Source organism: Phalaenopsis equestris, unplaced genomic scaffold (assembly GCF_001263595.1).
Source record: "Phalaenopsis equestris unplaced genomic scaffold, ASM126359v1 Scaffold000224, whole genome shotgun sequence".
Lineage (NCBI taxonomy): Eukaryota > Viridiplantae > Streptophyta > Magnoliopsida > Asparagales > Orchidaceae > Phalaenopsis > Phalaenopsis equestris.
The window spans coordinates 2,031,845-2,055,347 of NW_018164666.1; the positions used below are offsets into that span (position 1 = coordinate 2,031,845).

The 23,503-nt window shown below is 36.2% G+C and overlaps 3 protein-coding genes across 6 annotated transcripts in view; 2 read left to right on the forward strand and 1 right to left on the reverse strand.

Moving 5' to 3' along the window:
* The window catches only part of LOC110023538, a 29,644-nt gene extending 27,676 nt beyond the window's left edge, over positions 1-1,968 (forward strand). For all 3 annotated transcript variants that reach the window (XM_020723011.1, XM_020723010.1, XM_020723009.1), the window contains 2 exons: positions 215-357; positions 1,538-1,968. In XM_020723011.1, coding sequence (XP_020578670.1) covers positions 215-357; positions 1,538-1,837 — 443 coding nt within the window. In that variant the 3' untranslated portion in view covers positions 1,838-1,968. The remainder of the gene's footprint in view (positions 1-214; positions 358-1,537) is intronic.
* A 4,859-nt stretch (positions 1,969-6,827) lies between these two features.
* LOC110023331 overlaps positions 6,828-23,503 on the forward strand; it is a 24,815-nt gene continuing 8,139 nt past the window's right edge. The window contains exons 1-3 of one of the 2 annotated variants that reach the window (XM_020722683.1): positions 6,828-6,902; positions 7,010-7,212; positions 9,727-12,248. In XM_020722683.1, the coding sequence (XP_020578342.1) occupies positions 9,815-12,248 (2,434 nt within the window). In that variant the 5' untranslated portion in view covers positions 6,828-6,902; positions 7,010-7,212; positions 9,727-9,814. Of the gene's footprint in view, positions 6,903-7,009; positions 7,213-9,726; positions 12,478-23,503 lie in introns of those variants that run through there. The other variant, XM_020722682.1, reaches the window with a different exon arrangement.
* The window catches only part of LOC110023333 (remorin-like), a 17,126-nt gene continuing 8,262 nt past the window's right edge, over positions 14,640-23,503 (reverse strand). The window contains exon 6 of the mRNA XM_020722687.1: positions 14,640-14,929. Coding sequence (XP_020578346.1) covers positions 14,735-14,929 — 195 coding nt within the window. The 3' untranslated portion in view covers positions 14,640-14,734. The remainder of the gene's footprint in view (positions 14,930-23,503) is intronic.

The following is a 23,503-nucleotide window of genomic DNA, read 5'->3' on the forward strand; positions in this document are numbered from 1 at the left end:
CTGCTGAATCGGTTCGGCCAGTTCAGCCTACTTCCCCCCAAGCCTCACGTCAAGCCCACAAGTAAAAGTTTTTATTTTTCATTGTAGTTATTTGTTATCTTTTATCCTAAATAATGCTCTTTGCCATTATGTTTGTATACTTGTGGCGCATAAAATTCCAAAGAACCCTTTTTACACAGAAATTAGTTCAAGTTTTCTCTATGTTTTGTGATAGGTTGGGAAAGAATGGTCCTTCAGATCTTATTTCTAGGCCCTTCAAATCTTCTGGAGCCTGCTGCCACCTTCTCTCAAATCTCTAGGAAGTTGATTGTGTCTCCAATTGTCAAGACGTTAGTTTTCAGCAAAGTTCCAGAGAAGGTGCATCTTATCTCATGCTTTTGGATGTGTTTTTTATATTATTTTTTGCAGAATTTGCTTGCAACCTACACCCACTCTCTCTCTCTCTCACGCGCACACTCACATACATGAAAAAGCATTTTTTGGAAGATTTACATACATAACACTCAATTCCTATTTATTTACATACTATTTATTTACATATCTAAATTTACATATCTAACACCAAACCTTCAATTTCAAAAAGCATGCCACCTTACTTATGAATGAAAAGGTGTATTTCAAAGATGTATATCACTTTTCAAATATCAAAGAATGAAGAGCATTTTTTTTTGGGGTTGATTCCTCTTGATGAAATTTACCATATTGCACCAAGTTACTTGTATATGCGTGTAATTTGTGAACACTATGGGTGAATACCCATTTGAATAGGTATGGTCAATGATTAAGTTTGTAAAGCTTAACATTTAGCAAAAAAATAAATCTTTAACCCAATTTGTATTCTCTGGATCAAGTTACATAGTCTCCTATCATTAGGTTCGCTAGCCTACCCAAGATTTGATTCTTATTACACTTATCGTAAAACAAATTCATAAGCATTGTTTTGCATCTATTAGTTCTCTTATGATATAAGAGCTCTTTTGTTTACAACAAAATCATTCATATTATTTCATATTTTTAAGGTATAATTATATACAAACCACCCGAAACATTGATATTTACAAATTAACCACCCAGGTGATTCTTTTCAACTACTGAACCGATGTATTTACACCTGCCATGATCAAATTATTGATAATATGATAAAAATGAAAAATATAGATTGAGTAATCTCTTTTTTTTTTTGCATTTACGATGAATGGGCAAATTATCTCACAAATTAATGATACTTTTTGCAGAGTTAATTTCTATATTGTTGATCACAATGAATGGCATGATAAATGGCAAATTTACATACACACCACACAATTCTTATGCATTTACATATGCAGCACTTTAAAGTTTGATATTTACATATATAATGATTTGGTATTAAAACCCTATGCATTAAAGTGCGCTCTTCACTTGTAAAAAGTTAGTGCCAATGGTATTTTTGACGTGAAGTCAAAGCAACATGTAAATATGAAACTTTGGCTGTTAGATATGTAAATATATAAGCATTGTATGATATGCATGTAAATGCACCACAAATAAATTTCAGGTGAGGGATTGGATTGATAGAATAGCAGCAGACTGGCCCTTCAGGAGGATCATCCCCGCGCACTTCGCAGCTCCAGTAAATGCAGGAAGATCTGATCTCCTCGCAGCTTTCGCATTCCTCGACGAACTTCTGGATGACCGCCTCGTCGCAAGACCTTCAATTTCACTTATTTTTGCTTCCATCATGGGGAAGGCAGCCAGTTACTTCCCCCCAGATGATATGAAAACCTTATCTTCTCTTGATAATTTCTTAGTTTCAGTTGGAGCTGTAAAGAAAACTGCTTCTGGGAGGAGAAGCTGACAGAAATAAGCCTGAATGTTATTTATTTGTTTGAACCACTAGAATGAGCTGTGTGTGTAGGTGGTATTGAAATACACATTTTCATGCATATGTAAGGTGGTATATATGCAAAAATTGAAGTTTTGGATATGTATATAGATAGGAACTGAGTGATATGTATATACATACACACAATGCTTATGTATTTTACATGTATAACACTCAAATTTTTTACATCGTATTAAAAATATTAGCACCACTACTTTTTAAAAGTGAAATATACTATTTCAAGCATAGGTTTATGATATGAAAATGTTGTGAGTGTAAATATAAAAGCTCAAGTGTTAGATGTGTAAATACATAAGAATTATTTTGTATGCATGTAAATTTCCCTAAATTGAACCTTGGATAACTTATGAGTACATATCATGTTGTTATATCACTTTATGACAATGATGATAGGGCATAATATTTCATATGAATTTTGTATATGAAAAATATTTTAACACTAATCTCAAGATAGTTGGACAGCTTGAGAGGATGGTGCGACTGATCGGATGTACCTGGTCGGCGATCGACGGATTGAATGCTAGCAAGACATGTTTGGATCGAGCAATTGGAAGAATGTGTCAGAGGATTTTTCACAAGACGACGATCGGTACTCGGCTTCGGATCAAGTGTCGATGGTGCCAAGGCGGGGCAAGCGGTCGACGAACTTCTTTCCTATCGATATCTATTCGTTAGTTTTATTATATTCAGATTCCTTTGTAATTACTTAAAGGTGTCGTGAAAAATGATGGCAATAAAGCGAAAAAATTGGATTGAGAAAAATCGTAAAACAGAAATAACAGCGGAAACAAACAGATTTACGTGGTTCAACAAATTGCCCAAGTCCACGGAGCTGCAGAGGATTTTATTACTCGATGATTAAACTTGTCAATCGTCTTGATGATTACAAGAAAGAACAATCTCTCTTGCTCTCTCTCTCTCTTCTCTCTCATCTCCTCTCTCTCTCTCTATCTGAGAGACACAATCAAGAAGAAGAAATGCCGGAGAAAAACCAAATCCCGAGAGCAATTACAAAGGGAGCTAGCATGCCTATTTATTAATTTCATCATGTCATTAGACCCGTTAAGGAATTAATCAAATAATTATTGAATCCCATCAATTATTTCATTTTCTCTCCTGCAACAAATCATAGAAGGAATTAAGAGCAATTAATTTCGAGTATCAAATTCAAATTGCTTTCAAACATGAGAAAATGTCAAATTGAGTAGTGGATTAATTTTTATATTCGCAACAAATCTCCTACTTGGAGATCGGTACACTGGTTGCATCATTCGCTAGCTGCGTCGCTCTTTTCTTCAAACGTGATATCCTCCACCTCTGCAACTCAAAGCTTCTTATCTTCACGTTAGAAGACCAACTGAAGTTGAGCACAATCTTCAGTTTCTAAAGAGTAACACGCTTAGTCGACATATCATCGTCAGCATAGCTTTGTACCTGCAAACTCTTTCCTGTGTTACTTATGTTTCTGCTTACAACTCCCACTGCATAGGTAGTATTCTGCCTCTGCCGAAAGCCTTTTTCAACAAGTTTAGGATTATACCTCTTACTGCCATCAAGTCATTCTTCACCCGGTACACACTTGTTGTGCAATGTCTTCTTCTTTAGTAGAAGTTCTGTCAGCTCCCAAGTCTGATTCTCTGGCAGGGAATCCATCTTTTCTGGTCATTTTCCCAGTAACGGAAGATGAAGTTTCTTCTCATAGAGGTAGTCCTCTATCTGCATCCTCCAGAAAGCAAAATCTGTATCATTGTATTAAACTTCTCGATTCTCGATGCCATCACATCATCTCCTGCCATCGCTTTCCCTCAAATCCAAACTTTAGCTCTGATAACAGTTGTTGTGAAAAACGACTACATTAAAACAAAAAAATCGGATCGAGAAAAATTGCAAAACAAAAATAGCAGCGTAAACACACAAATTTATGTGGTTCGGCAAATTGCCTACGTCCACGAAGCTGCAAAGGATTTTATTACTCTAGGATTACACCCGTCGATCGTCTCGACCATTAAAAGAAAAAACAATCTCTCTCTCTCTTCTCTCTCCTCTCATCTCTCTCTATCCGAGAGCCGCAATCAAGAAGAAGAAACGTCGGAGGGAAACCAAATCACAAGAGAGACTATAAGGGGAGCTAGCATGCCTATTTATTAATTTCATAATGTCATTAGGCTCATTAAGGAATTAATCAAATAATTAATTAATCTCATTAATTATTTCATTTTCTCTCATGCAGCAAATCATATAAGGAATTAAGAGCAATTAATTTCGAGTATCAAATTCAATTTTCTGCAAAACATGAGAAAATACCAATTTGAGCAGTGAACTGGTTTCCATATTCGCAACAAAAGGGCTCTCTAAGAGCCAATTATAAAGGGATAAATTTGTAATTTTATAAGATTGAGGCATGTTCCTACAAATAGAAGGTCCATATCGATAAAAGGCAAATCATTCTAATTATTCTCTAATGTACTCTCTCATATATTTCCTTGTAGAACATTGTATATCTTGAGGGTGCTTCCTGGACAATTTTGGATTCAACAAATTTATCTATTTCCAAACATAATTGTTATTAATTTAATCATGAAAATACTCTCATGAGATAATTTGTTTCAATTTATCTCATATAAAAAAATTAATCTGTAATCTTTTTTTAATGTGTTTGTAGGATATTTATGCAAAATCATGACCCAAAATTTTGAATGCATTTTCTGTCCGGACTCCTGACGTAGCTCTACGTGCGCGGAAGTTATTCCTGAGCTAATTTCAGGTTATTTTCAATAATCCCAAAATAACCCAAAAATAAAGATCTTAGGTTATTTCAGGATTATTGAAAATAAACCATAAATAACTCAGGAAGAACCTCCGTGACACGTACAACTACGTCAGGAGTTCGCATAGAAAAATTAGACCAAAATTTTCGACCATCTTAAATTTTAAAACACACAATAACATCCACAATTACAAATTTTTTTGCTCTCAAAGTTTAAAATATTTTGGTTTCTTTATTTTGATTTATTAATTAATAACAGCTTAAATAATTTTGGTTTTTGCTGTCAGCGATCTCTAATTCCAATAATACTATCGTAATTATTGTTTAGTATATAAACCTATACAAAATACTATTTTCCTGCCCAGTTTCTCTGGACCAAGTCGCATATATTAAATTATAGAAAGATTACATTCACACCACTTAATTCTTATATTTAAATATTTAACTCCTAAACTTATATATATATATGAGTACGCGAGGGGTTAATATATATATATATATATATATATACATATATGCCGCAAGTCGTGGTCTGTTGGTTGGCAGGGTTCACTGCAAGTCCCCTCAGGTCACGATTTCAAGTGGCGCTGAGTTCTCGAATATTTAGACACATGACGCGGGCTCTCATTATGAGGTAAAATATTTGCGCACGTAAGACGTACGCAGCGCTGCGTACGCCGGAGATTATTCAGAGGGTACAGACGGGTTATATCCGGCTTATACCCTCCTGTAACCTCCTTGTAAGTTACCTGTAACTACCGGAACTACAGAAATGCGAAACTTAAATTTATAAGTTACAGATAGATTACAAGTAGGTTATAGGGAGGTTAAAAGGGGGTATAACACGGATATAACTCTCTTATACCCTCTGAATAACCTCCCGACGTACGCAGCTCCGTACGTCTTACGTACTCAAATACTTTCCCATTATGAGGCCTAGCACATGAGAAATTTGTGTGTGTGTGTGACTTTCTAAAGTTATTTTAATTTATTATTAATAATAGCTTAAATAATTTTAGTCATGCTGTCGTAATTACATTTTAGTATATAAACCAATCAAAAATACGAATTTCCCGCACAATTTCTATGGGACCAAGTCGTAATATAATAAATTATTGGAAGATTTACATGCATACCACTTAATTCTTACATATTTACATATCTAACTCCTAAACTTCAATAAATACATATATATACTTCTTTTTTATGTATGACCTTTTTAACTTAAATTTATAATATTTAATGTGATATAACAGATTTAAAATTAAGAATTAAGGCTTAAGTTCTATATATGTAAATACATAAAAATTGGATGGTATGTATGTAAATGCTTTGCCCCCATTATTCTATTACATCTGAACTTTAGAGGTAGAGATACATTCACAGTCCAATACATGTCACGTGGATATGGAAAAAATATTACATCAGTATTACGCACGTAGAAATACCGTGCGCAACCAATAAAATCACGCCACGCGCGATAGGAGAAAAAAACGGCGCAGTAACACGGAGAATATTCCCTCCCGTGTTATTCATGTGTTATTGCGTGTTATTCATGTGTTATTGATGTGTTATCGTGTTATTATAACACCAAGAATATTCTCATGATACAATAACACATGAATAACACACAATAACACTTGAATAACACGGGGAATATTCCCGATAGAGAAAAAAACGGCACAATAACACGGGGAATATTCTTCTCCGTGTTATTCATGTGTTATTGTGTGTTATTCATGTGTTATTAATGTGTTATTGTGTTATTATAACACCAAGAATATTCCTATGACACAATAACACATGAAGAATACACAATAACATATGAATAACACGGAGGGGAATATTCCCCGTGTTACTGCGCCGTTTTTTTTCTCTATCGCGCAGAGTGTCGTGGCGTTATTTTATTGGCTACGCATGTTACTCTTCGTGCGAGTGCTGATGTAATATTTTTTTTCGTGAATATGACAGAAAAATAAAAAAAATTTATTTTAGCACAATTGAATATTTCACTGATGTTATTGATATTATTTAGGTGTTACGAGGATAATTAAAGTTCTGAGAATATTCTCAGTTTTGAACGGGGGCGAATCACGTCAAAGTGCTCCTACTTGTGTCCGCATATTAGTGATTTCGACTCCTGATAGAATAATACTTTGCTTCCCCCTCCCTCTCCGTTCTTCCAGTTATATAGTGCGCTCTGGGTTTTATTCTCTCCATAGATTGATCGCTGTGGCTGGTTTTCTCTAGGTATTGCTATCATCCTTTCTTTTTTGTCAGGCTCTAAAGAACGGTAGTGATTATGTTAATATTGTCTTTTGTTGTCTACATTGATATAATCGCCTCCCTTTTTTCAGCGTTCCCATTCTGTTTCCATGGATTTGTGTTCGATTCGGTATTTTCATCTCGTTTGCTACAAATGGATGATGAAAACAATGGATCTTGATGGATGTTTCTCTTAGAACTTTGGATGAGTTGGGTTTACGGGGTTATGGGATTCAGGAGGCTGAACGATCGGAGTTATTAATGCATTTGCTTTCTCTGTTGAAGAAGTGATTAGGTATGTTTTGCAGCTATCTTTTTATTTTTTTATCCGACTTCTTGTTCGTGCTTTCTTATTTTCCATTTGATGATTAGGTTTGTGGAGATATTTGATTCTTATGTACACGAGTATTTGATTTTGTTGGAGCTTTAGGCTAGTTTGTTGAATGCAATTGGAAAGACTCTTCGGTTTATTGAAGATTATAGAAATTGATTCTGTTGTTTAAGCCACAGAATGGATCCGATCAGGAAATTGTTATTTGTTTTTTTCTAATTTTTAGGGAGCAGGAATTATTTATTGTGGACAATTGAATGGGTTTGTGATAATTCTAATGGTCTAAATACTAAAATAGTGATAATGTTAGTATAAATCAATGTTATTTTATTGAATTTTTTTTTTTCAATTAATCAATTATTTTATATTTTTTCTGAATACCATATGAGGCAGGTTTCATAAAATTTGTTGATGGATGTTCCCTTTGTTTGAATGTGCATAGTTGATTCTTATGCATTAATACTTCATTTAATTTTAGCTTTTGACCTGTTCAGTTTATGTAACTAGAAAAGCTATTTCAGTTTCTCCATGAGTGTCACAATTATTTTAAGGTCTGATCTTGTAATCTAGCAATGAAAGAAAAATTGATGACGGATCCATATAGGAATCCTTAAATTTTTCTACTTTAGTTCTGAAATTTTTAGTGAACATTTTAAAGATATAATAAAATACGTTTGGTAATTTGTTTTTGTTGTTAAAAACAAACTGAGATAATTTAAAAATTTACAAAACCATCCGAAACTTTTTTTTTTATTTGAACAAGCAAAAAAATTTCAACTTTGACCAATTGAGTTGCACATAAAACACTTAACTATAAGGCCAAATAACAAGTTATAATTTTTAGTAAATAAATTAATATAAAGTGTTCAAAACACAAAAAAGAAATATTTTTTAGGTTCAATGATTTTTTATAGATTTCATTCAAAAACTTAAAATATTATATCTATTCACTGAGTAATTGTAATAATAAAATATTAAAGACAGTAGATATTATCATAAGAACTATCAATGCAATAACATAAATAAATTTAGTTCTTTTCATTTCTTTTTCTGAAACATTAGTGTATAGTTGAAAGCATACATGTTTTTTTTCATGTAATAACATAACAAAATAAATCGAAAGCAAAAAAAAGAACATTGAAAGTACAAACGGCCTCAATGACCCCTCAGACATTCTTTTTCTGCAAATTCCAAAATAATGATTGTTCAACTATAATGCTCTCAGGTTGCCCATTATTGTATAGTTTCAGCGAAGAACTTATTAGGATTATCTCAGAAAACTATATTAATGGTCGTCTAGGTGGTGTTATATTTTGTTGTTTATATTCCCTTTTTAAGCATAGATATTTTCTATTTTATTTATTCTCTTAATCTTCTAATTGTAATATGGCATGCTTGATCAGTTTCTTACTATATGGATTGTCTTCGTAGAGAGATTTTCAAGGCAGATGTGATACTCTTACTGGATTTATTCACCTGCATTTCTTCGCTATACTAATAAACATGGTAGCAAAGTGTCATTAGTAAGGAAATTACAAAAAAAAATTAAATATAAATAACCCACTGTACTTCAGTCTCTCGCATTAAATAAGCATGAAAAGTTTATAAATCTGGATTAGGAAGTACAAAATGTCATTAGTATGAAGACAACTTTCAAGAATTAGTTACTTTTTCTTTTTGTAACTTAATTTAACGTGTTGCATAATTTAGCATAATTTTAGATTGGATAAAATTGGACAGTCTTTAATTTCTTATGATTTATTTTCTGGTCAAAGAGTTTGTTTTCTGACAGATGAATATAGAATAAAATAAACCATCAAAGGTTCCTGAGGTGAAATTTTAAAATAGCCGTGTGGATAAGAATATTTTGTTTTCTAATGTTGTCTGTCTTATTAGATTGCTTTTTTCTTTTAGTTGTTCAAATGTGGTCGGAAATACTTGAAAATAGATTGCAATATGACTTGCCTGAATAAAATGGAGAAATAACTCATGAATTAAACTTGAGATTGGTCTAGTGGACTGATGCTATTATCTTACAGTTCGTGATGTAAAATGTATTATTTCAGTTTAAATGCTTCTATTTAGAAGGATGCATTGGTGATGTTAACATCCTGGACCAGTTTGCTCCAAAAATAAATATGTATCATGCAGTTATTATATACTGGTTTACATTTTTGCTTTTTTTTTTCCTTTACAAATCCCATCACTATACTGGTTATAACTTCATTGTTGAATGAAATGAGAAGTTAATGACAATTGACTCCACAAAATATATTAAATACTCATGAGCTATAACTCAATGCTGGCATTTTTTGGACTACAAAACTTTGAATTTCATGTGCTAAAAGCCATTAATATCCCACATAAATCATTTTGGTGAAAGCCTTCTCTCCCTTTTCTCTCTTTTGATATTCTTTATCCTTTTTTTCCCTGATTTCTAATCCAGATTTCTAAGTTTTTCTTATTTTCTTACTGCAGAACTCAGCAGATTAACCTTGCTTAGTTCCAATGAGTAAAGCAGCCATGGATAGGGTAATTGTGTCAGTACTGCCTAGTTGATGGACTCATGGACCATAGGGGTGGGATGATTAGAAACTTAGCAGGAAAAGCAGATGGTAAAGTTGGAAAATCTCATCTTCATTACCCCAGAATTCCTGCAAGTTCCTGTCCTGATTCATGCAAGTATGGAAAGAAGAACGATTTGTTGCTTGTTAAAATGAATGGTGCGGTTTCAAGACACTCGAACACTCCCGAAACCCTAGATAAAAATTTTAGTCTCAAAAAAGTTGTCACTGCACAAGCTAGACGCAAAGGAGCAGAGTTTATGTTGGATACTGCCGTTCAAATAGATGACAATGTTTCCCGCTGCTCAGGAATTATCAATATGGTGCACTCGCAGCACTCTGATGCATCAAGTGACATGATTGAATGTATGTCTGAGGAATCCGTAAACATGAAACCAAAGACACCACCACGCTTTCTGAAAAACATTAGAACTTATGAGCAGAACAGTCCCTTTTTTAAAGATGGATCTTTGGAGGAATTAACTCTAGTGGTGCCTGAGGAAGTAGCTTTTACTGTCAATGAAAACGCTATCTCCATTGATGATGTGTCTTGGGCCTGGTCAAATGGGGTTTCTGTAGGGTCTGCAGCCATGGAGCTCGAGTCTCCTCCATCTGCACTAGAGAGCATGGCGTCTACCCTGACTTCTCATGATCATAAACTAGAGGGATCCTCCATGGAGTTTCAAGTTACACCACAGAAAATGATATCTTTAGCTGCTGATGAACTTACCGATCAAGTGAAAAAGCCATCTAATAGATTTAGAACCATGAAGCAAGAGATTATTCGGAAGAGTATGACACATGCTATGGCCAGTTCTTCGAAGGATACTGCTGGTATGAAGCCAAAACAACATAAGAAGATGAATAGTTTGAAGGTAGATGAGAAACAAAAGATAGAGCTTCCAATGTTGCGGTCCTCACTGCCAGTGAAAACTAGTCTTCTGGGTAGGATCGAGGCCAAGAAGAAAGTTGATGCAGTTGTGGAACCCAGCATTACAGATGAAAAATCATCAACTTTGATTAGAACTGTTAAATCTATTAAGCCAATTCAGGTTGGTGTGATGCCTGACATTGGACCTAGTACATCTTTTTCTCCCTTAATAATCAAGAAAAAGACTTTGTCAACTCCAAAAAGGATCCAATTATCCCCAAAGCAATCACTTCTACTGAAAACTAAATCTTCGGTCATAAAATACAGGTCACCAATGTCGGATTCTGGAAGAACCGGATGTCGAAGTAGCCAGGATAGCAGCGAGAATGCCTATAACGCTGGCTTGTCTAAGGTGAGAGACGAGAAGATTTTGAAGCAAGTTGCAGAATCTCTGGTCCCTAAGTCAAGTCTTAATTTTGCTCCAGTATTGAATAATAGGAAGGCGATATCAGTAAAGAAACAAGTGGAAGCTGGAAACGTGGATGGTGTAGTTGAACAGACACTCATCAGTGTAGCTCATAAGTCTACAGAACAAAAACACATGAAGCTGAGAGCTCTGCAGTCTTCAAGAACATTGTCCTCCGGGTCTTCAACATCATCTTCAGCATTTATCTCATCAAATTGTGAAAAAGAGAGTGATGGATCTCGGTCAACAGATGCTAACGTTTCCAAAAAGGCTCATATTGGTGAGAGGAAAAGGAGAACACAGCTTCATGTAGTTGAGCAGAAACCCTTTGGTGCAGTACCAAAGTTTGCAGAGCATAACCGCACAAAGCTGAGAAACTTGTCTTCCAGGTCTTCAATATCATCTTCAGCATTCTTATCGGGTCATGAAGAAGGGAACTGTGCATCTCGGTTGACAGTAACCAACACTAGTGGATCAAAGAAGACTCATATTGGTGAGAGAAAAGGGACAACACCGCTTCCTGTAGTTGAGCAGAAACTCTTTGGCGTGGCTCTAATGACTGTAGAACAGAAGAGCACAAAGCTGGAACCTCAGCTATCATTAAGAACCTCATCTTCCAGGTCGTCAATGTCATCTTCGCAATATGTCTCTTCAAGTTATGAAGAAGAGAATGATGGATCTCAGTTGTCAGTTAGTGAAACTAGTGGATGGAAGATGACTCAGATTGATGAGGGGGATGGGAGAACACCACTTTGCACAAAAAAAAGTGACGAGGAAGAAGTACAGAAAAAAACTGAAAATTTACACCTTGAAAATAAATTATTTTTGCTTAGCACATCTTTTAGAAGAGGGGAGGAAGTGTTGGAGGCTCAGAATTTTGAAGGTGATTCAGGGATGAGTAACTTTAGGGAGAGTAGAGAATCAACAAAGGAATGCTTGGCCACTGTTAGTCCTGGTTTGCCTGCAGCTGTGCTGAGGGACAAAGTTGTGCAGGAAAAGAATACACAGGCTCTTTCTAATGATTTAATTGAAGAAACTGCGAACAAGCTGGCGGAACCTAGTAAGAGCAAGGTGAAAGCTCTGGTTAGTGCTTTTGAAGGTATCATCTCTCTTCAAGAGAGAACTGTTTTGTGAGCAGTATTTGTTTTTGTCTATTGATTGAAAATATGAAATTTCTGCTGCATTTAGTTTTTATATTTGGACTTTCCAAAAGTATATGTATAGCATAAGGGCGATGTTGAGAGGCTTCTGTGTTTCATAAGAAAAGAGGAATAAATTTTCCCTAGTCCTTTCTGAGTGAAAATGAATTGTTTTTTTCTTAATATTTGCGTGTGATAAAATATGATGCATTGTAATAATCAGCTTTTTGTTCCCTCTTAATATTATTTCCAGGTATGAACTTTGGACCTGATAAATGAAAAGCTAGTAGGATCTCATTGCTTCTTTACCTTCTTTTAATTTAAAGAGATGGCTAATTTTATGTGATTGAGATCAATCTGAAATTTAACTGGGAATTTTCATTTTCATTGATAATTTTTTAGCTGCATGAGGTTCTTGTTGAGGATAATTAAAAAAAAAAACATTTTCTGAAATTAATATTTTAAATCAACTAAGAAATTCTTTTTTAGAAAAAAATCAACATATTTGAACTTGATACATCCCTAAAAATCATATTGATTTGCATGAATTTTGACACATATTCACACTAGAAGTCTTAAAAATCAAGCTTGGAAATGCCCATATTCCAATTTATGGTCAAGTGAAGTGTCTCAATGAGATGAACCAAACGATATAAAAAAAATGATCTGATCTGAGCTAAAGTGGGCCTAGATCATGCATTTGAAGCATAAAGAAAAATTTTGGAACATACTTTGGGGGACCAAACGATCTATAAATCTAGTAAGTTCACAGTCAAATTGAGCATCTATACAAGATGAATTCAATGAGCCCAAGAGCACCAAATTATGACATCTTCAAGCATTCAAATACTCATAAAAGTACATCTAATCAAGAGAATCACTTTGGGTCTTCAGATAAACGGGTCCAGATTAAGTAATATTTACAGAGTATGTCACTCTCAAAATTTATAAATAGACATCTAGTCTCTTCATAAGAGAGCAGTTGGACCTGGAGCAGAAGGCTGAAGCAACTTCGAGTTTTTGAGAGTTCCCATGCTCCACCACCGCAAACCTTTCATCATCTCATTGCCGCCATCGCTGGACCACTTTTGCCCGACCACCATCGCCGTTGTCCCCGCCACCAGACCAATGCATTTGGCTGTTGCCTCAGATCACAATTGCCTGAGTACCACAATCATCACTACCATTTGGTTGTTGCTACCATTGGACCACCACTGTCTGGCCATCAGAGTCGTTGTCGTCGGATCACCACTGTTTGATCGTTCTTGTCGTTAAACCAACATCATTTGGTCATTGCCGCCACTGCCAGACCATCGTTGCCTAGTCACAACTATAGAATTGTCTTCTCGCTGCCATCGCTTGACCAGTGCTGCCTGGCCCCCACTGTCATCGCCGTTGAACCACCGCCATCAGGCTGCCGCAATCACCAAACTACAGTTGTCTGATTACCACAGTCTCCATCAGATTATTGACGTTCAGTCCCCGCCATCGCTAGACCACCATTTTTTGACTATCACCATCGTCACCTTTGGACCAGAACTGCCTGACTGCCGCCATCGCCAAATCACTACTCCGCCACCACAATCGCCACCTTTGAACCACCATCGTCTAGCCGCCATCAGACCAACACTTCTCAGCCACCATAGTCGTCGCCATTGGACAACCATTGTTGGGCCGCCACCATCACTAAACCATTATTTGCCTGACCTACACCGTCGTCGCAGTCGGACCACCGTTACCCGGCCGCCACCACCGCCAAACCATCACTACCCGCTACGACCGACATTGCCATCAAATAACTATGTTGGGTTATCGCCACCATCAGACCTTTGTTCCACGGCCACCATGGTCACTGTTGTCGAACCACCCCCATCGGGTCACTGCTATCAATAATGTTGACATCAGATTTTCTGGCACACAACCTTTATCATCAGTCTTCCGTCATAGTAGCTAGTTCGTCGGTACCTCCCAATACAAACATGCTTGAATATATATTTTTTCATCCACAAATTTGTTGATACAATGTCAGCGTTTAAAATATTAAGAATCCTTATTATTTCCTACACTTCATCATGAAGTGGAATGTGCAATTCTGTTAGCCCCACCATTTCTCAAGAGGACCCTAGTGATTTTTAATGAAGAGAATTTCAGCTGGTTAGTTTTTTATAGCATCCCTGGTTAACAGTTATAACTATCTCCTCCTGCAAGAGAAATTTGCCTGTTTAGAGCTTTAATTTTCTCACTGACAGAAGTGTTTTCTCTCTTCATTCTTTGATCAGATCATGAAATTCATAATTTAAGATACGCAACCATAAAAATATATACATGATGATACAGTCATGCATACTATATCAGTTATTGTATTAATTGGTGGCTCAGAAATGTCTAATAAATATATACAGACAATTCTGCTTGTTTAGAGCTTATTCCATCAGTTACTTCTGATTCAACAACAGCCCCAGCGGGTGGCTGGTACTTTACCTTCTGACCTTATTTTCGTTGCCTTTCCTCGTATTTTCATTTCGTCGTTTTGCAGCCTCTCTTTTGTGAGCGCTTGTGCATTGCCGGCGACTTTGTTGATCCTTGATAGCTCATTGTTGTAGTGTTGATTGGCTTTGGCTCGTTTCTGCTCTGGTCCTCCCTGCCATTTTCACGTACGTTAAGCTTCTAAACTTTGATTTTTACATTTGTAACACTTTGGTGTGATAAATTTATGCTTGGTAAGTTGTGATTTTAAAGATTTGATTGTTAAAGTTTGGGTGTTAGACGCGTAGATAGATAAGAATTATGTGGTATGTATGTAAATACCCCTTTGATAAAGGAAAAATTTACATGCATACCATGCAATTCTTATATATTTACATATCTAGCAGCTAAACTTCATATTACATTTCTAACACTTCGGTGTGATATACCAATGCATGAAAAGATGTATTTAACTTTCTAAAAGAAGGTGATTGTGGTATTTTTCATGTGATTTTAAAGATTTGAGTGTTATGCATATAAATATTAAAGTTTGGGGGTTAGATATGTAAATACATAAGAATTATGTGGTATGTATGTAGATGCTCCCCTGATAAATTTACGACCAGGCAATAAGAGTACCAGTTTGCAGATTTTATGAGCTAGTGGTTTTGGAAAAATCAAAAGCAAATAAACTTGGAAGGAGGAAGTTGTGAGGAAATTTTAAGATTAGAGAAAATCATTGTATGGTTTAAAACACTTGCAGCAACCGTCACATATCTAGATGCACTAGAATTTATTAGTCATTTTGGTGATTTTATGGGCATGTGTATCACAAGTATCTTTGACTGTGTGGATAGCAGTATTTCTCTTGGATGATGATAAAGTGGATGCATCATCAGTCACATCACTTACTGCTCTCTGCTTCCTCTTCAACATTCCTAAGAGTTTGTGATCTTCATCAGTAAAGACCACCCCTATCTCTCTGTCCTTCTCCGCTACCATCAAATTCACCCGGTGGCCCCCTCTTCCACCCTTTGACCCCCACGATTACTACTATCCACGTCCACCAGTCTATCTTTTTCTTATGTGGCTTGGGACAAGCGTTGCTCTAGTGTCCCACTTCTCCACAGTTGTAGTAGCTGTGGGTGTCACCCTGGGCACCTGTCGTGCATAAGTTTGAGGCAGACAAATAAGATTGTGTCCCTGGAAGACCACTCGGCTCAGATTGTAGCCTCATGCGAATCTCCTTCTGCAACTTTGCGGTGAAGACCTCAATCCAGTGAAGGAATCGTGCCTGGGCTAGGAGGACCGATCTCCTCTAATCAAAGATCGGGTTCAGATGAGCCAGAAACTGCATAGTCTTCGTTTGTGTAGAGATCTCCCCCTTCTTGTACCCTGGATCACCACAACTGTACATAGGTGAGAAGTGATCAATATCTTGCCACAGACGCTCATGCTCTATGGATTATTCTTGAATCGATCTATCACCTTATATCACTTCCTCTATGTTACGCTAAATATAAAACACCCTCATGTGATTCTCAGTCTCAGCATAGGTTCTCTTTAGCTTTGCCGAGATGTCATTCACTTTTCTAATGTCATCCACTGATTTCGTAATTGATGAAACCATCAAATTATGTAGAAGTGTAAATCAATGCATGTGTGATCCTGCACTCATCGTCCACAACTTTGTTACTCTTTAGCTCGACTCTGTCAGGTATCCTTTTAGTCTCTTCCCTATTAAAGCAACCTCAATCTGACTCGATCAACTCAGATACGTTGTCGATCCATCAAGCTTCAGATCCACGCGAGGGGGATTTAGCTTCACCTGCGTCGGAGCACGTGTTGAGGTAGTGGCTCCTGTCAAGACGTTAGCTCCCTATATGAGTCCAATTAAGACCTTCAAAACCTTAGGATCTTTCTTCTCTAGAAGCTTCAATTCTTTACCCTCTGTTGTTACACCCCGTCCCGACGCTTAGAATTATCTAAAGCGGAACAATGATTGAACGGTATTGACATCTAACAATCCACATCTTGAAAACTTCTAATATATTTTAAAGAGTCACTAATCCATAAAGTGCAATAAAATCTAAAACATCAAAAAACAATAACATCCAAAATAACATTTAATTCAGTATCTAACAGTAAATCAATATCTAACATAAACAATAAAGTGACACTATCACCATATTGCTTGGCTTGCTGCCACACATACTCTTGACCTTCTATGCTTAAATGTTCTTCAACCAAAATTATTGTTAAACATTAATATTTTGTTAAATATCAATTCCTAATTAAATTAAACTTCAATTTAAAACATGCCTTATTTTTTAAAATTATTTGACTTCTTACTCAAATCCAAAGGATTAGCCGGCCTTCTTTCTCACTTCCTAACAGTAATAAAGTTTAATAACATTAATTAATTTAGCTAATTACATCATTAATTTCATTAATAGCTTGCTTCACATTCTTCTCCTTTAAAGCAAAAATTCCTATATTAAAATCTCGATTCAATATGACATTGCATCCAACACTCACACACTCCCACAAATTCACTAAACACTTTAATAAAACTATAATATACCATGAAATCTTTTGATTTTGTTGTAATTCTTCCTCTTCTCTCACCTGAATTTCGTGTCACTTCATTACCTAAATTTTTTTTAATTTATCAATTTCAATGTTGACATCGCATATAATTAAGATTAAACTTTAAATAATATGCACACATATATTTATTTACAAAAATATAACTAAATAATATAATCACTTATAAAACTAAATCAGTTTGCCTACTCAGGCGATCTCAGCAGCACCATAGAGAGCCTTCTTTTCTTCTTCTCTCTCGTGTGGTTTGAAAGCCCTAATTGCTTGCACGGCCTCGCTCTTCCCTCAACTTCTTCTTCCCCTCTGACTTCTTCTTCCACCACACGCGAGCACGACATCACTCCTTTTCTTTGGCCCGTCTCAACCCAACAAAGCAAGCGAGCTTCGATTCCCTTCTACACGTCTCGTCTCGACCCGACAAGCTCGTCTTCACTTCTTTACAAAGCTGCAAGTCACCTCTCCTTAACTCAGTCCGACACAGACAACAACCACTTACGAGGCTTAGGGTCGAAACAGATAAGAGACATACGACTACCTCATTATTCTTCTCCATTCACTATTACTGTTTCTTTTTCTTGTGGCTTTGATCCCTCTTCCTCACTCGGCTTGGCCACAATCTCTTCTCAGATTTTCTTCTCTAGCTTTATTTCTCGCTCACTCATTTGTTTTGAATGAGGGGGATTGCAAGTGTGCATTAAAGATGCTCTAAGGGGTGCGACTCATCAACAAATCTTAGTTAGCCAACACGAATATCGAGGCATGACATGGATATCAAAATAATATTTTGAGTAATAGATGTTCAAACATTGATAAAAGCTTATCCAGAGTTCTGATTTCAACAAACTTATAGTCAAGTTGACTGACTCGATGAGACGAACTTAATGATATCAAAGTCATTCCAATCCAAGTCAAATCAAGCCCAAATCACGTCATTAAACCATTCATGCAGGATTTTCAAACATATTTGAAAGGTCAAACGGTTGTCGAATCTGACAATTTTATAGTCGAATCGAGCGTCTCGACAAGACGAATCCAACGAGCTCAAGATTGTGTAAATCTGACATCGTTAAGACATTCAAATATCCATTAAATATCGTTTGATTGGATGAAACTCTTCGGACCTTCCAATCAAAATGATTAATATTCATGCATTAATGACACCCAGAGCACTATAAATAGAGCCCACCCCTCACATAAGGGGGAGACTGAAAGCTTCAGAGAGAAATAGAAGCTCTGAGAAGAAACTGAAGTCCAACACCATCTCAACCGTCGTCGACCACTGCTGATCGCCATCAACCACCACCGACCGTCGTCGACACCCGACGATCGTCGTCAACCATTGTTGACCGTCAATATCGATCACCACCAATCATTGTCTATCACCACCAACCAGACGTCGTTAGTCATCATCGTGGGTTATGAGCTCATCACTACGATCTATGTGTCAACAACGACATACGTGGTTCACAACTCGTGCAACACCCGACTCCAACCCCCACTGCCTATGAACGTCATTCATACTCTTTCCTACGAGCTACGTGATTCATAGCCCGTGTAACTTCCAACTCCGGCCCCCACGGCCTACGAACGTCATTCGTACTCACCCTTACGACCTACGTGGTTCACAGCTCATTCAGCTCTCGACTCCAGCCTTTGCGGCCTACGGACGTCATTTATACTCACCCATATGGCTTACTCGGTTCACAGACGGTGCAGTTCCCAACTCTGGCCCCCGCGACCTATTGACGTCGTTCACACTCGCTCAAACGACCAATGTGGTCATCAGCTCATGCAGCTCCTAATTCCGGCCCTCGCGACCTACGTATATCGTTCATATTCACCCCTACGACCTACGTGATTCACAGCTCGTGCAGCTCCCAACTCCAGCCCCGACGTCCTACGTACGTCATTCATACTCGCCACTACGACCTATGTGGTTCACAACTTCTCTCACTGCTTATTACGATTTTTTTGGTCAATCAACGCTTCTGGAGCAACCATCTATAACATTCATGATGAACCACAACAATCAACAATGACCCTTGCAACATAAACTACAGCTTGATTATAGTTATACAACTTTTTAATTTCATCTTCTCTAATTTAGGAGAATGATGAACCTCTACACTCACCATTCATAGTGGATTATTTCAACTGGGCTAGGCTCCATGTTTTTTCCCTTTTTCAAGGGTTTTTCACGTAAAAAGTAGAGGTGTCTCTTTTTGCTTACTTCTCTTCTTTTATCTGTGTGTGCTGAATTCTCGTGCCATGCTAAAACGATAATCCATTACTCTACCGCCATGAATTTTCTGGCACGCATTATATATGTGTGTGTGTGTGTGTGTTGAAATATCTAATTCAAATCGCAGGATTTATTGTCTTTCCTCTTATACAGATTTTATTCTCCTTCTTTATTTATATTATTTGATATCTGTACCAAATCTTGCTTAATTAGTCTTGTAATGCAATAGGAAATAATTGAAACATATTTAGTTAGTTTTCTTATCTGAGGAGGAGAGACTCCTATATGTATAAACACTTTGAATTGAATCGGTAAGAAGGAACAAATTTTCTCTGCAAAGTTGTTTTATGGTATCAGAGAGGGAGAAAAAAATTCTGGAAAACCCTAGCTTTCTTCCTTCCAATTCGTGAAGAATTGAAAATAAAATCGAAACTTTTTGTTTCGCAAGTTTCGCCGCTACGATTTGCTTCGCTACCCACAAATTCACAACTCGTGATCCCGTTGTTGCGATTTGCTTTGCTAATCTCATTCCGCAATTCGTGATCCCGCAACCGCTTCTCCCTGCTGCGCAACCGCTTCTTCCTGCACAACTGCAATTCGCGAAACCTTCAGCCAGTTTTTTTCTACGGGGCCGAACAATCTTTTTTTTTATAATGTCTGAAAATACAAATGATTCCTCTATCTCTGCTCAGCCTTCCACCCTGCTATCTGCTTCCGCACCACCCTCCTCTAGAGCCACCAAAAATCATCCAACCCAGATCACCACAATTCGTCTTAATGGTGATAATTACCTACGCTGGTCACAATCGGTGAGGATGTACATTAGAGGAAGAGGGAAGATAGGCTACTTAACAAGGGAAGTCCGTAAGTCAGCCACTGCAGATCTATCCCGCGCAACCTGGGATGCAAAAAATTCCATGATAATGCATGATTGGTGAACTCTATGGAAGAAGAGATAGACACAAACTACATGTGTTACTCTACTGTCAAAGAACTCTGGGAGAATGTGACCCAAATTTATTCGGATATGGGTAACTAATCTCAGGTTTATGAACTTTCCCTGAAACTTGATGATATTCTTCAAGGTAATGACTCTGTCACAAAATACTTTAATTTTTTAAAGAGAATATGACAAGAACTTGACCTGTTTAATGATCAAGAGTGGAAGTGTCTTGATGATGCTAATAAGTATAAGACCATTGTTGATGCAAATAAAATTTTTAAATTTCTTGTTGGACTTAATTAGGAGTTTGATGAGGTTAGGGGCAGAATTATTGGGAGAAGTCCCATGCCTTTAATCCATGAGGCTTTCTCAGAGTTCACCGCGAAGAAAATCGAAGAGGGGTGATGCTCAACAAGAAATCCACTCCTACCAGCATACCTGAGATTTCAACATTTCAATCGGAGGCTCATATCAGCAAGCAGACCGTTCCATATTCACAGAAGAATGAGGAGAAACCACGAGTGTGGTGTGATCATTGCAACAAGCCACGACACACTAAAAAACCTGCTGGTATCTCCACGGTAAACCTGTAGATTGAAAGCCAAGAAACAAGCGCAAACCACTTGCTGCTAATGCTGCTGTTGAACAAACTAGCCCATTTAGCAAAGAACAAATTGATCAACTCTTGAATCTGCTAAACCCCACTTTGGCTACTAGTACTCCAAATTGTTCGAAGGTACATGCAGGTAGAAAACTAAACCCTTGGATTATTGATTCAGGAGTTTTTGATCATACGACAAATTTACACTATTTATTTTATTCTTACATCCCATGTTCTGGCCATGAAAAGATTCGTATTGCTGACAGTAGTTTCTCTTCCATTGCTAGAAAATGAAACATTAATCTGTCCAAGAGTATAGGTCTTAAATATGTACTTCATGTTCTCATGTTCCAAAACTCAAATTTCCAAAACTCAAATGTAATCTTTTATCTGTCAGCAAAATTTTAAAAGATTCTAACTGCCGTATAATTTTTTGTGAATCTTCCCGCGTTTTTCAGGACCAGAAGTTGGGGATGATGATTGCTAAGGACTTTACTACTTTGAAGAGACTATTCCTAGTGAAAAAAAGGTTCAAGCTTACAGCAGTATAAGGTCGAACCCTGCATTAGAAAAAATAATGGAATCACATCTTAGACTATGTCATCCGAGTTTTTCTTATTTAAAACATTTATTTCCTAATTTGTTTAAGGGTATTAATTGTACTTCACTTCAATGTGAAATGTTTTATTTGACAAAAAATCATCGCATAAATTTTGCTCCAAAATCCTACAATCCTTCAAAACTATTTTACATAATCCATGGTGATGTTTCGGGAAAACCAACAGGATTTGAGAAACATAGATAATTTCCGTTTTAACCCCGTTTCAGTTGCGTTGCGTTCCTAACAGATAAACATATCGAAATGTGTCAGGATAAAATTTTCTTTCTTGCTCGTTTTTTCTCCAAATTGCATCGTTTTTGTTTTTTTTTTCTCCAAAACTATATTTTCTGTACCTGAAACAAAAAATATAAAAAATACATTCATTTAAAGTGCAATATCTTTGAAAATCACCAAATATATGCATTAAAAATATATTAAAAATTGAATATTTTTTAGGCGTATCATAATACAGATGGAGAAGATGATTTTTAACAAGTTTCTAATTCATTACCAAGAATTGTTCTAACACCAAGTACACCTGAGGTCCGTGAAAACGAAGAACCAGAAATAGTTGTTGAAAATAATAAAAACCAGGAGAATCCTTGTCAAGGGACACCTGGAATTATCTTGTTTAATACATGGGGAGAAAACCGCATAATACAACAACAGAACCTCTGGTTTATTCTAGGAAGAGACTCCATAAAAGGAAGAAGGATCAAATTGAATCTTTAGCTCCCTCCCAATCTGAAGAATTGGATGATGGTTCTTAAGAAACACAGATAATTTCCGATCCTGATTTTATTTTTTCACCAACAGAAGCTCAAGATTAAGAGGTTATGAATCTGGATCTTCCTGTAGCCTTTAGAAAAGGAACACGTTCTTGTACTACCAAATATCCTATTTCGAAATACCTATTATACAAAAAAATATCACACAAACATCAAGTTTTTTTTGTCAAAAATTTCTAATCTGTCTGAACACAGAACAATACAGGAAGCTCTTAGTAATCCAAATTGGAAAATAGCGGAGAGTAATCCAAATTGGAAAATAGCAGTTAAAGGAAGAGATTGATGCTCTTTTGAAAAATGGGACCCGGGAAATTGTCACTTGATCCCGATTTTTTTAGTATATGTAAGGATTTATGAAGTTGACCCCACTACTTGAAGATTTTAATCCCGGCAATGGCGCAAAAAACTTGATCCCTGAATACTTAATGCTTATGCACAGTATAACAATAGTTCTGATTGTATTTTTTTATTTATGTTTCCTTATACTTATATTTCCTTATTTTGCAACACAAATCAATCTATGTATGACTCGAAATCATTAAAGAAACATAAGAATTTAACTTTTTAATTTATATATATTTGTATTGGGATACTACGCAAGTATACATATCGTTATTAAGTAATATAAGACTTTTTGATTAAGACCTGAATATCGAACCCACAGGGAAGATTATGCAATATGCACTTTTAGAAAGTTTTTCTATTTTTAAAAAGATAGTTACTTAAACTAAAAACGATTTTTGTAGGAATTTAAAATTAAAAATATTTTTTGGTATTTTTGATATTTTAACGAAAAGATAAAAAGATAATTAAAATTTTTGTAGAAGAAAAGTATTTAATATGAAAATATCTTTCTTATCATGAATCAGTAATAAGTATAGGAATTCTGTTGTGGAAGTATGCAAATTGTGTTGTGCCAAATAAAAGCAATAATATTCTTTACCCTTACTAGAGATGTTATAAAGAA